Source organism: Columba livia, chromosome 3, assembly GCF_036013475.1.
Source record: "Columba livia isolate bColLiv1 breed racing homer chromosome 3, bColLiv1.pat.W.v2, whole genome shotgun sequence".
Taxonomy (NCBI): Eukaryota; Metazoa; Chordata; class Aves; order Columbiformes; family Columbidae; genus Columba; species Columba livia.
This window is the reverse complement of record NC_088604.1, coordinates 48,175,551-48,188,417: the sequence shown is the minus strand read 5'-3', so window position 1 is coordinate 48,188,417 and position 12,867 is coordinate 48,175,551. Positions and strand designations below refer to the sequence as shown.

Genomic DNA, 12,867 nt, shown 5'->3' with positions numbered 1-12,867 from the left:
CAGAACCCATAAGAGATGAAGTGTGCACATATGGGAAAGCAAAACTCAGAAGATTTCAGAAGTCTCTCAACTACAACCAGATGGTCTTTCTTCATCATTATTTTCCTAGCATCCATCTATCAGGAAGACAGAGCAATATTCTTCTTGCATCCAGATACTACAAGAAGTGGAATTTCAATTGTATCATTTGCAGGCAACCTATTGGCAATCCTGGGATGTATGTATTTAATGGAACTAGCAGCACCACCGTGAAAAAAATTGGCTTTCTGGTGAAAACTGGACTCCCACTCAGGATTGCAAATGAAATCATAATATTCCTCAAGTCACTATTGCCCTGGCCACAGACATTAATGGGCTTATGGATCATCAATCAAAACCCCAGGGATTTTATGCAGGTAGTTGCTCTACAATACACATGATCACAATCAGGCCGTTTTTTGCACATTAGATTGGGATATCTTATTTTTGTAAGTAATGACATATGTCACCCCAAAGAAATCAGTGGACTACTTGAAAAGAAAGACATTGTTAGAGTGAGCAATAAAATTACACAGAGGACATAAGGTTTCCAAGAAAAATAATGCAGACTACTACAAACTGGAGTATTATCTCCAAAAAGTTCCCTCCACTGTAACTAAAAAGAACTTCCATCACTCTTTCTAATGTGATACCTGTTCCATCGAGAATACGCCTCCTCTCTTGGAAAAGGTACACTATTTTTCTACCAGACGTTTTTACAAGATGCTTCTAGCAGCAGGAGATAAATGATTCACCCATTCATCCACCTGGCACACTGCAGCAATTTATCCCTTTGAGTGCTACGCTTGTTGGCAAATTATACAGCAGCACAAAAAAAGACAGATGAAGCACCCCCTCTTATTCTGTACCTACTTTTAGATGGACACAAGTCACAAATAGGTCCTGCACTAATGATTCGTATTCATCCTGTACTTCTTTTCTCATCTTCTCTTTGAGAGAAAGATTTTCTTCCTCTAAGTCAGCGAGCTGGGCTCTGGGAGCAGTTATTTCCATAATCATCCCATGGCGCAGCCCCACAATCTATCACAGCAGAGAAAGCGAATGAGCAAAGCTAGGGAGGAGCAAACACCGTAGCCTAGGAGTAGATGATCCAGAGCTCTGAATACATTGCATGATACCTAATTAAGTAGAGCAAGAATATCTTCCTCAGTGGCCAGATGAAAATAATCCATTGATGATATGGAATAATCCATTTTGTACACCTCTGGAAACAGCAGGAAGAATTGCGGCAGTTCACAACCAATATTTGAAATGCTTAAGTTTCATACATAACCTTAAAATAACTGTTTCTAGTCATCAGGACAAAAAGATCTCCTTGCTAACAGGTATGAGAAGTGACAGAAGGAAATGTGTACAGAGGACAAAGGAGCGGAAAGATCAGGGAGCAGGATTAGGGAATCTGATTTTAGGAGGGATCTGTGCATGGCTCTGCTGTGTTGGTGAGCCTGGCCTCCCATGGCACAATCTCCCCTGCCTGCAGAGAGAAAGTCGGAGGAACTTTCTTGGACCAGGCTTTGTTCAGTAAGCCATGACGTAACACATTTATCAGAGCAAATGTGCTGTCTGCTGATAAGCTTGTACATACAGACCATTTAATATATGATGAAAACAATCATGTGTTCCATTTGTTGATACTTGACAATTAACAGAAAGGGCACACAGTTTAGCACAAATAGGAAGGTGCGTGACAGAACTTAAACAGATTTAAACAGCAGCATTTAAATTTTACATAGGTGGGTCATTACTAGGTATAAATGTTTTCGTTCCACCGAACAGCATTTGCAACCAGATAAACACAATGGAGGAAAGCTAAAAATCATTCTTAGCATATTATGTTACTCAGATAAGAAATAGGCACAACTGCAGACTGTAGGCAGAGCCAACAGCACAATCTGCTTTCAAGGTTACCTGGCACCTCCGCATGGCAGATCTAAGTAGTAACTGCTAATAACTTCACTGAATTCTTGCTGAAATATTTGTCTTACAGCAGACATTACTGAGAGACTTTTGAAAATGAATGTTGGGGGAAAATACATGTATTTTAGCTCTGCTGAAAAATTTTGGTGATCTTTATTCAGAACAGCACTAGTTTTCCTCCTTATTGGGTGTGTTTTCTTGTAAAGTTAGCAAAAAATTGGTCAAATCTTAAGGCTTTGTTGGAGGAAAAAAACAAAACACAAACAAAAAAAAACCCAACAAACCACAAAAAAAACAACCCACATGGTTCAGGTATGTTTCTCAGTGAATTTTTAGTTTTTAAACTCTCTGCCATCCCACTTTGGCTGATCATGCCTCATGGTTCCTAACGCCTCCACTGAGCAACTGAGCTTGCTCTTCAGATTTGCAACAGCCTCTGTTAATTGGATTAGGCTAATGAGAAGTGGAACTGGAGCAGGAAGTCTCTTCTGAGGTTGAGGCAGAGCCCAGGGGAATCGGCAGCTGCCTGGTGTGGTCGGTCACGAGGAATGACCCGTGTTGTGCTTGAAGCAAGTGGCAGATGAGACAGGGATTTAGTGGTGATGGGCTTGCAAAGTGCGATGGGGGAGAGACTCCACTGCCCACAGGCTCCTGGAACGTCCTACTGACTCCTGTATCTCTCCACCCAGCTGAAACTTCATGTGTTTCTCATTTTTGCTCTCACTTGAGCCTTCCCAAATATATGAACAGGACAGTGAAATCAGGGAAGAAGCAAGGTTGCTGACAAGACACTCTACAGAAAAGGATATAAGAGCAAAAACTGGAAAGAGCATGAGAAGGTGGGGTAAGAAACTGGTGAGAAGCCCAGAGAACTGAAATTTTGTGGTCAGTGATAAGGACAGATGAGAAAGGCAGCTCAGGAATGAAATCCAAAATGCAGGTGTTCCAATACTGCTGTCCAAACATCCCCCAAACCCAAGCAGTCTTCTCTATAGCGTAGGTTTCTGTGGAAGCTGACATGCCTCTAGCAGTGGAATTTGTGTTGATGGTGCCAAGCCTCCAAGTCAGCTAATAGATTACATGGATATCACATGATTCCACAAGATGGCATTTCTGATTTATTGGCTGGGTTTACTTCTTTAGAAAATTCCACCCACACATACCAGCTATCCTAAGAAACACAGCTCAAGCTGCAAAGTCAAGTACTCAGAACTTAAGAGGAGTTGGTTATGCAGCCACGAAGTAGCATACCAGGCCTAAGTGCCTGACCCACTTCTGTTTCCTATCTTACTCAATGCACAGAATTGAGTTGCCACAGGAAAATGCCCCATGTAGGAAGAGAGACCTGTCAGTAGAAGCTAAAGTTAGAAAGTTACCAGTATATCATGCATTGTGAAAAAGACCCACAGAACAGCAGGCCACTACCTTTGCCTTCAGGTTATTACTATTTTGCAAGTCCTTCTTCTGGCTTTGAGCACAGAAACAGCAGCCCCATGGCCACCCTACCTTTCTTCTCAAAGGCTCTCACCATGTGTCTGCATAGCGGGACTCTGTCCCAAAGGAGACCACTAAACACCACCGGCAGACCATCACCACCAGCCTGTGTCACAGCCATATCGCTTTGGTTGTCACCTTCCTCCACTGCAGCTCCTGAAGAAAAGCACAAAGATGGACAGTGACTGTGCTTGTGGGGCCCAGCTCCACTTAACACCTTCCCAGCCTGACAGCTTGACTTTAGTTTTTACTAAGTAACTGCCTCCCACTCAGACACCACTTCCCCTGTAAGAATAGAATCAGCTCTCTGAGCATACTTGTTCTTTTTGGTAAAGCAGACTATGCTGCTGCTGGAGAACATTTTCACACAACACGGAGAAGGTCTCAAAGTTGCTGTGCTCTCTGGCCATGATGTCACAGCCCAGTACGGTGAGACACTGTTGTAAATGGCTTTTCTTTTAAAGTAACCTAGGAAAAAAAAGCAAGAAACCTGGCAGACAGCCTGAATCACAAGAGTTGCTGTCTACAGCAAAAGTCAAAATGAAACATCATCATGTTATTGTAAATCAAATGCTTCTGTGATATCAAAATTAAGCAAAAATAAAATTATTCAATGGAAATGTTTTTACCCAATCTACAATTACACTGAACTGATGGAAAGCAGATTTATCAGTTTTTTGACTGATTCTAGCTGCAACTATATAATGTATTTTTTTCCATCCAAAGCTAAAAGAGAATTTTCAGTGGAGAAATTAAATCACCAGCTCAGCAACTGCCTGGATTGCAGTTGAGCCCCTACATCCCTTCCCTCAAAAAACTATGTTTTGTGGTTTTAACCAGAAGTTGTCATATTTTCATAAATATTTTCTTTAAATTTCACTGCAAAAAGCCCAACCCAACCCAAGGACTGCTTCCTAACATCATGCTGGACCTCTGATTTAGCAATGACTCAGCAAGAGGAGTTCCCATCCTGAATCTGTGAAAGTCCTGCAACCCTGCATTGCGGTTGCACATAAACCTCCAACCCTAACTCATCTTCACATTATTACAGTCCTGAGAGCTGACATAAACCTGTCAGAAGGCAGGAGGGCAATACACATATTTGCTGCCAATACTGCTATTACAAACCAACATAATCTGAATCTAAGCTCATAAGCTTAAGAAAAGTGTTTCTCTTTTGGGTCACTGATTGATAAGAGCTTTAATAAATAAAGCTGTAAACATGATTTAGCTGTTGCTTAGTTAGAAATGCAGAATATGTACCTCTGTATCTGATTCTTGGTAGTTTTCCATCAGCCTTTGAACAAATGTTTCAACTACCTGTGGTCGTAGGACTGAGGAATTTTCTTGCGTTATCCTGTGTTTCCAGAGCACTGCAGGAACAGAGGGAGGAAAAAAACCACCATAAAACCGCATACTAACACAAAATATTGATCCTTCAGTAATCCCTGGGATTTGACACTGGGTACACTTTATAGCTTAGGGTTTCTCAGCTTTCCTAAAGTGTTTACAACAAAAAGTAAATGTCATTGCAGACAGATTGCAAAGCCTGTGTTGAGCAGCAATATCAAATTCATTCTGGTATCAAAGCCAAAATGCAATTTAATTACAGATCAGTTCTGTCAGTAATGGCCTGGCCCACAATTGTGTATTGGAGTTTTCTGTAAATATTGAGTAAAAAACATGGCTTTTGTGTGAAATGGAATATTTTTGTGCACTAATTATTGCTGCCTGCAACCACAACCAGTGGCAGTAGGGCACATTTTTCTTCCCTTTGATTTCCACTTTTGCTTTGTTTTACAATTTGTGCCTATGAATACCCAAATTGCCCACACCTATGCAGTAACTGTATCAAGTAAATGCCTAACATACTAAAAGGCCTGGCATTTAAATTGCACTGCTAGGCCTAAAATATTAACACTCCAACACAGAGGAGTAGAGAAGTAATTTCCTATCAGCCTGTTTCAGGCTGCCTGCAAGCTCCAGAATAAATAGTGTCCAGCCTTGCTTGCACAATTGGCTTTACAATGTTTATGGCTGATCATTCACTTTATGAAGAGAAAGTAAACTCCAAGATCAGGGTATTTTAACCTGTTGAATGGATAGAATACACAAGTCTGTGGAGAAAGGTGTGTGGTATCATAGAATCATAGAATAATTTGGGCTGGAAGGGACATTCAAAGGTCATCTAGTCCAACCCCCTGCAATGAGCAGGGACATCTTTAACTAGATCAGGTTGCTCAGAGCCCCATCCAGCCTGGCCTGGAATGGGGCATCTACCACCTCTCTGGGCAACCTGTACCAGTGTTTCACCACCCTCATTGTAAAAAATTTCATTTTTGTGTATCTCAGTACACAATTCTTCACAGCTTCCTGCTATATGTATTTCTGGAATTTCTCACAATGGCCTCTCCAAAACAGAAGAGAGTTTTGTGAGGGCAAGCTGGTTTTCATCACTGATACCTTCCTCATGATTCAGCTGGTCCCTGTCCTCCAAACAGGCTCACAGGGAAGTGGGGAGCTGAGAGGAAATGTGCTCTCCTGTTCACATGCAGGACAACTCTTTGCTGCCTTCATGCATCGAGGCTACTTTTCCCACTCGTGGCCAGCACTCCTGTATTGCTCAGGGAGGGTATTTTAATTCTCCTTACCAGTGGGGAGACTTCTCTCTTGTCTGGCTCTTTCAGATGTCACTAGAGTCATCTTCTGGTTAGTTTTCTACTATGCATCATGGATCATGTGGATTTCTAGGCTTTCCAAAAGCTTTTGAAGCTAGTATCAAGTTTAACACTTAGCTTTTACTAAATTTCTATACTGCTTATAAAGCAACTCTCCAACTAGCAAAAACTAGCAGACTAAACCAAAGCAATTATCTTTCCATTCTTCTCTAAAATACAGTACTTTCAGATATGGTATCATTTGGGGGTAGCTGTATGCCTAGTGCTGTGCCACAGATACTCTGGATACCTGATGCTGTGTGGTCCCCAGTAACACCCCATGAAATAATCTTCCCCTTACCTGGTACACTTTCATTTTGGTTTCTGACACTCCTCTGGGGGGAAGTATCTGCTGAGTGCTCGAAATAGGCTCTCCAAACTGCTCCTCTGTGCCCTTTTGTCTGACTATGGCTTGCATGGCCAGGTACAGGATATCCATACTAGAATCACCAAGACATGGGTATTTCACACATTCTCTCTCAAAATTACTGTGTTTGCATTTACTGACCTTGGACCTTAACTTTATTATTTCTTCCCATGCCCCTGTTCCTAACCCATGCAGAGTGTGACTAAGTCTCAGTGCACAGCGTTAGCACCACTCTACCTATAAGCAGGACAGGACAGTCTATTCTTCACTGGTCCTGCCTTATTGCAAAGGTCAGTAATTTCTCCAAGTTTGTAATAATATGAAACTAAAACTGAGGGAAAGGAACAACCAGATAAAGTACGGAAAACTGGTAACCAGTGAGAACTTGTCTGTCACTGTCATCCAAATAGATCAAGAAACTCCCTCCACCTCCTCCCATTGCTCTCCTTAGTATCTGATCATGGGTTTGCAAAGTGCCTCTGAGTGCTAAGTGCCAAGGAGCTTTGCTCTTAGAAGCAGAGGACTCATTAGCAAGGCATATGTAGCTCGTTACATGTTATTGCTTTAATCACACTGCCTTTTAAACCCTTGATGACATGACACAAAGGTTAGCACAGAGCTCGGAGAGGGAATTGGGGAGCTCTCATCTGTGGAAGGAGAAGGGTGGAGACCTGGAGGAGGGAAACACAGTGGGATTTTGGGGTACAGTAAGCTGCAGGTGCTCTAAAACAGTCCCATCCTTACCTCAGGCAGATCTCCTGCTATGAAAGAGCTGTTACAGGTGCTGCTACACAATCTCCTCCTGCTCAAAGTCTCGGTGTAAGCAAAGCCAGGGCAGGGAGCTCACTTCTCCTCCCGGAGGCAATAACTGCTGAGCCTGATCTCAGGCATCACCACAAGGGAGCTCTGGGTGCAAAAGGGCTGGGAGATGCTGAGGTCAGGATCTCCTGCAGCTGCCCGTGGTAGAAGCACAATCCATTGCTTGCTCTGCATGGAGCACTTGTACACCTGACTCCCAGCCCTCCTGCAACCCAGTCCTGAGCTGTCCTGGAGCTGCTCCCTAGGCAGAGTTTATAAATTAGTTAGAGGCAAAGTCTGTGGGCCCCCAGCATTGGACCGTGCCCCCTCCAGTCTGGTGTTAATGCATGGGAGGTAACATTGGGTCTGCTACCAGCTCTTCACACCCACACAAATTTGCTGTGACAGATTCAGATTTGTCAATCTGAAATGCCTCGGACTTGTAGGAACAGGCCCACTAAGCATTGCTTCCTCCCTGCAATCTTGCATGACTTTTCCAGTGCCGTTATGCACAGATTTCACCCTTACTGTGTTGTCTTGCTCTTTTACTTCCTTTCTTGTGGTTTCTGGGGACAAAGCTTTTTAAAAAGTGATGTTCCACTTTCTGCTTTCAGAAGGCCCTCTCTGATGGAAATCTTCCAGTTTTCTATTCCTGACTGCTCAAAGTTGAGCCAAGTAGGAGGGTTAGGAAGAATTCTGCTACAATTCATCTAACAGGCTTCCAAAAATTCCATTTATTCAAGTACTGTATTAACATTGTTTATGGAGCCTCAAATACAGAGGCAGGTCACACGACTGAGAAGAATGCACTTGGAAAACATCATCAGTAAACAGGCTGAATAGACATTGAAAGAGGGGAAAAACAACTGTAATGAAACAAAGAAACAAAAGGTAGCTCTCAAGCCCTTAGAGAAAAGTGGAAGTACTGGGTTAATTATAAGCAAAAGTAAAGAAAGGTGGAAATTAAAAAAAAAAAAGGCAGTGCAAGAGGGGGCAGGATGTTAGGAATAGACAAACTTCTCTAACAAGGAGCAAAATAGAGGGAGAAAGCAGAGAATTTTCTCATTTTTCATCTTTTCAGTCACTCTGGACTATTCTTGTATCCAAGGTAATTTACCCCTGTTGCTCACAGAACTCTTTGTAGAGAGGAACTGTATTGATATCCTCAGTTCTCAGCTTGAGCCGGCCCCATTCAGCCTTTAATATTTCTAGTTGCTTCCATAGTATCAGAAAAGATCTCAGCAAGTTAAGTGATATGGCCAGATCATGATGCCTGAGCAAAAGTTTGTACATCTTTTTGCTGTTCTGCAACCATTGAATCAACCATTTCTGCCAAATTCTGTTGAAAGTCACAGGGAAATCACGGAATCATAGAATCATTTTAGTTGGTAGAGACCCTTAAGATCATGGCTTCAGAAAGTTACGACAAGCTTTTCACATTATTTTCTTTGCTTAATAGCATCTCATGAAATATACAGTGAGACAAGACATGCAACAGGCTATTGCACAATCAGAACTTGCGATGGGGCCTTACGCCAGTGTACGTCAGAGCACAGTACTGTAAAAAAGAGGCCACTTTTTGATTGCATTGAGTACTCACATACAGCAGAGATGGGGATAAAATTGCACAGAAGTTAAATCCTTTGTTTTATTGCTGCTTTCCTCAAGTGAATCGCTTCAAAAGCATCACTCTCTACTTGGTCTCTACTAAAAGTACTGTTACAGAAGTCAAACTCTTAGGCCAGATTTTGAAGGAAGCAGATCTTAAAATAACTAGATTTGTCCTTTCCACTCATTTTACCTTACAAATCAATCAGTGTATCTGTTTTGCATCACAAACAGTTTGACTCCCTCCCCATTCCTTGAACCAAATTTCTGTGTAGTTTCTGTCAGGCTCTAGGTGCCACCAGCAACCATCCCTCATATCCACGTCCACAGCACAAGTACTTGGGGAAGTACAGCCTGGAGGTACTTTGCCTCTCCTTGGCTAGATTTGGGTTTAGACAGTGGCCAGGCTGTTTCTTTCCCATTTGCACTGAGTAGCTCTTGATAAAAAAAGAGCTGGACCTTCGGTGGGGCATAGAGAGAAGTCAGGACACTCTCTTTCCTCTAGAAGTCTGGAGATACCAACAGGCCCTCTAGGGGTGTCTGTCACTAGGGCTTCTCTCACAGAATCACAGATCACAGAATGGCTGGGGTTGGAAGGGGCCTCTGGAGGTCATTTAGTCCAACTCACCTGCTAAAGCAGGTTCACCTAGAGCAGATCACACAGGAATGTGTCCAGGTGGGTCTTGAATGTCTCCAAAGAAGGAGACTCCACAACCTCTCTGGGCAGCCTGTTCCAGTGCTCTGGCACCCTCCAAGTAAAGAAGTTTATCCGCATATTCAGATGGAACCTCCTGTGCTTCAGTCTGTGCCCATTGCCCCTCATCCTATTGTTGGGCACCACTCACCTCTCAAGGGCACTCAGGATTTATAACAGCAACATTGTTCCCTTTGCTTCTTACCAGATGGCCAGGAGTAGGTGAGGTTATCACTGCCTGTGTCAGATCTAGGCCACTTATGTTCACAGAGATTTGGTTGCAAAAACTAACAGGAGTCCTACATAAAAGCTGTACGGTCCCACACTGTTAGAGGTACTTGCTTGCTTTTAGCTGACAAGGCTGGACAGTCGGCGTGATCTTCCACAGCAGAGCCGTAGCTGTTGTGCAGTACATCCTCCATGAGAAACTGCATCGCCGGCAGCTGCCCATGGGTAACTGTTGGGTCTGCGTCAGCCAGGCTGCACAGGCACAGCTGGAGAGGAAGGCAGAGTCTCTGAAGGTCTCTTGCACAGAGCTTAACCAGTGACAGCAAATCTCAGATAACTGTCTGCACAGGGCTTTTTTGTGTTATAAACACAAACAGATTTCAAGCTTTTAGCAACGTGGTCCTAAAACACATATGCCCATGCGTAGAAATTATTTGATTCTCTAGTTCTAGCATGTTGGGAAAATGATAAGTATGGGTTCATTATCAGTAAAAATGCTCTGCTCTGCTTGACAAAAGATCAAATGTGAAGTAAATGATAAAATGGGCTTTTGGACAGAAAAGGGGGAGATGTTTTTTGTTCACTTCTGTTCTTTAAAAAACAAAGACAGGGAACGGGATAATATTAGTTTGTTTTCCTCCTGCATCACAGATTCATCTTGTCTTTATGTCTTTGGACATAAGCACAAGGCTGCTGTCTCATTGTACCTGCCTGATGTAATTTATATTAATTGTGTTGTTGATAGTGACTGGAAACAATCCTCCATCCATTAGGAATGTCCTCCAAGGGAAGTACATGAGTGTGTAAAAGAATAGAGATGACTGTTCATAAATAAGAACAACATTCAATTAGTTATGAGAGTCTCATCTAATTTGATAAGGAAAAGGCAACTCAAAGGCCAAGCTGCTATTTGATAGGTGATACACTCTGCTCTGACTTTGAAAGTAGGCTATGTGTTAGAAAGAAAGAAGCATCTATTATCGCTCCTTGAGAAAGAAGCAATAAGATTAATTCTGGAATACATTTCCTACCAAGATGCTGAGCTACTTCTGCATCCACAGAATAGGTCCCATGCCCTTACCTACCTACTGTCAAATTACTGGTCCTATCTCAGAAGCATTGGGACATCTTATTCATCAAAGATGTCCAAGTTTTGCATATCAATACAAATGCTGTTTCTGAGTTATGCTAAGAAGGTCCTATGTGTCATTGTCACCTAAATCAAGGCAGGGGTGGCAGAAAATTGCATTTCTGTAACTCATTGTTTGGGAAAGGCATTACTGAAGGTGAAACAATATTATCTGATATTGGATAATTAACAGGAGGGCATTAAAATGAGGAAACATGAAGTTAGATTATTTAAAACTGTCTGTTACTATGCTAAGATCACCAGAAAGACTCATCTTTACTTTCCCTAACAGGACAGCAAGCTTTTTTTTGCCAGTGTCATTCAAGGTGCCTCTTGAGCACATAGGTATATGATTTGGCATTATGTAACTTGGTGTGATGCTGTAGCTAATAAAACTGCTAGATCTAAATATCTTGCACACAACCATGGCAGACACCTTGGGCAATCAAAACTCCTGCCAGGTGATGAGAGTGCTCAGAAGAGTAACTACCAAATCTGAAAGTAGAAACCCCAACATCTATCCTACAGAGGAATTCCATTTTGGTGACATCAGTATGATTATATTTCACCTCGAATTTGTATTACTCATTTCTATAGAGAATTTTTTCTGGAATCCCTAATGGTGAATCAAGTTAATAAGCTGTCATCATGAGATTTTTAGCTAATTAGCTATTAGTGTTTAAGTTCTAAGTACAACAGCAAGAAGCACAGAGGATTTTGTTTTCCAAAGAGCTCAGTGCCAACAGGGGAAGGGTATGCTTTACTCACCCTGCAACTTTGAGGATCCAGAAGCTGAGGGAGCCTTAGCTGTGAAGTAAATGCACCCTGAATCACAGAGTTACTCAATGGAGGCAGCACGTGGTATATCCTATCTGTAACACTCTGGTAGGCTGAAGCTTTCCCTGAGGATGAGAATGTCTCTCTGTAAAGAAACCAAAGCATTTGTATTAAAAAGAAGATGGTTTCAAAATTCTCCAAATGGTCTATAACAAAATTACCGTCTCCTCATCATAACCCAACATTGTAGTGAGTGATAACGGTAGATATGATAATTAAAACAAATAGACACAAATGTTAATCATGTAAATGTGTGAGTGAAAGTGCATCTGACTGGGGACATTTACAGCAAAACTTGTGCCTGTGCTTATGGAGAGGGATGCCCAGGTAGCTAATGCACTGGATAGTAATTCAGGAGCTCTATACTTCCTATTCCTAATATTAGGATAATTTCTGATACAAAGTGGGAGAGCCATTGAAGTTTTTCAAAGTTTTCAGGAGTGCTCTTGAAGCTTTGGAACCTAAATTATTGGATACTTGGAATCCAGAGCTAGGTTTAGCAACAACACAGCCCACTGATTTTCTTGAGCCCTGATCTCCCCTGGCAAGTGCCCCATGTGTCACACAGCAGATGCTGGGCCATGCAGACACACCAGAGCCCGGCTGAGCAGCAGGAGCTGCCCCACCAGCAGCGTGCTGTTCCGGCACAGGGGTATAGTGCTGCTTCTGGGACCCAGCTGGCTCCTCACGCTTGGATTGTGTTGTGCTGTGCAATCACACACACAAAGCTGCCTTTTACTACTCTGTATGCATCATGTAAATATATTAGCCAACCGAGCTTTGACATGACTTTGTTGTTTCATTGCAGCCTCTTTGTCACATTCTATTCTCCTGTACTTCATTCACATGTTTTTAAAACAAAGAGCCCTGGATCAACTGGTACTTGCAATATAAGAAATATTCTAGACTGCAAGTCTTTCTGTAGCTGCACATCCTCCTTTGAATGGCAACTCTAAGACAAGGAACTTTTTATTTTGTTTTTGTCAGGCGCTTTTTAAAATGACATGCAGTTTGTATCAGTTGCAGGACTAACAAAGGA

The 12,867-nt window shown here is 42.3% G+C and overlaps 1 protein-coding gene across 8 annotated transcripts in view; it reads right to left on the bottom strand.

Moving 5' to 3' along the window:
• The window catches only part of CCDC162 (coiled-coil domain containing 162), a 93,405-nt gene that overhangs the window by 16,448 nt on the left and 64,090 nt on the right, over positions 1-12,867 (bottom strand). For 4 of the 8 annotated variants that reach the window (XR_010471873.1, XM_065059682.1, XM_065059686.1 and 1 more), the window contains 6 exons: positions 11,760-11,913; positions 6,469-10,128; positions 4,714-4,823; positions 3,768-3,918; positions 3,485-3,606; positions 892-1,059 (listed from right to left, as the gene is read on the bottom strand). Coding sequence is in view for 5 of the 8 variants with exons in the window: in XM_065059682.1 (XP_064915754.1) it covers positions 892-1,059; positions 3,485-3,571 (255 nt within the window). In the remaining 3 variants the exon portion in view is untranslated. Of the gene's footprint in view, positions 1-891; positions 1,060-3,462; positions 3,607-3,767; positions 3,919-4,713; positions 6,437-6,468; positions 10,129-11,759; positions 11,914-12,867 lie in introns of those variants that run through there. The other 4 variants (XR_010471871.1, XR_010471872.1, XM_065059684.1 and 1 more) reach the window with 3 other exon arrangements.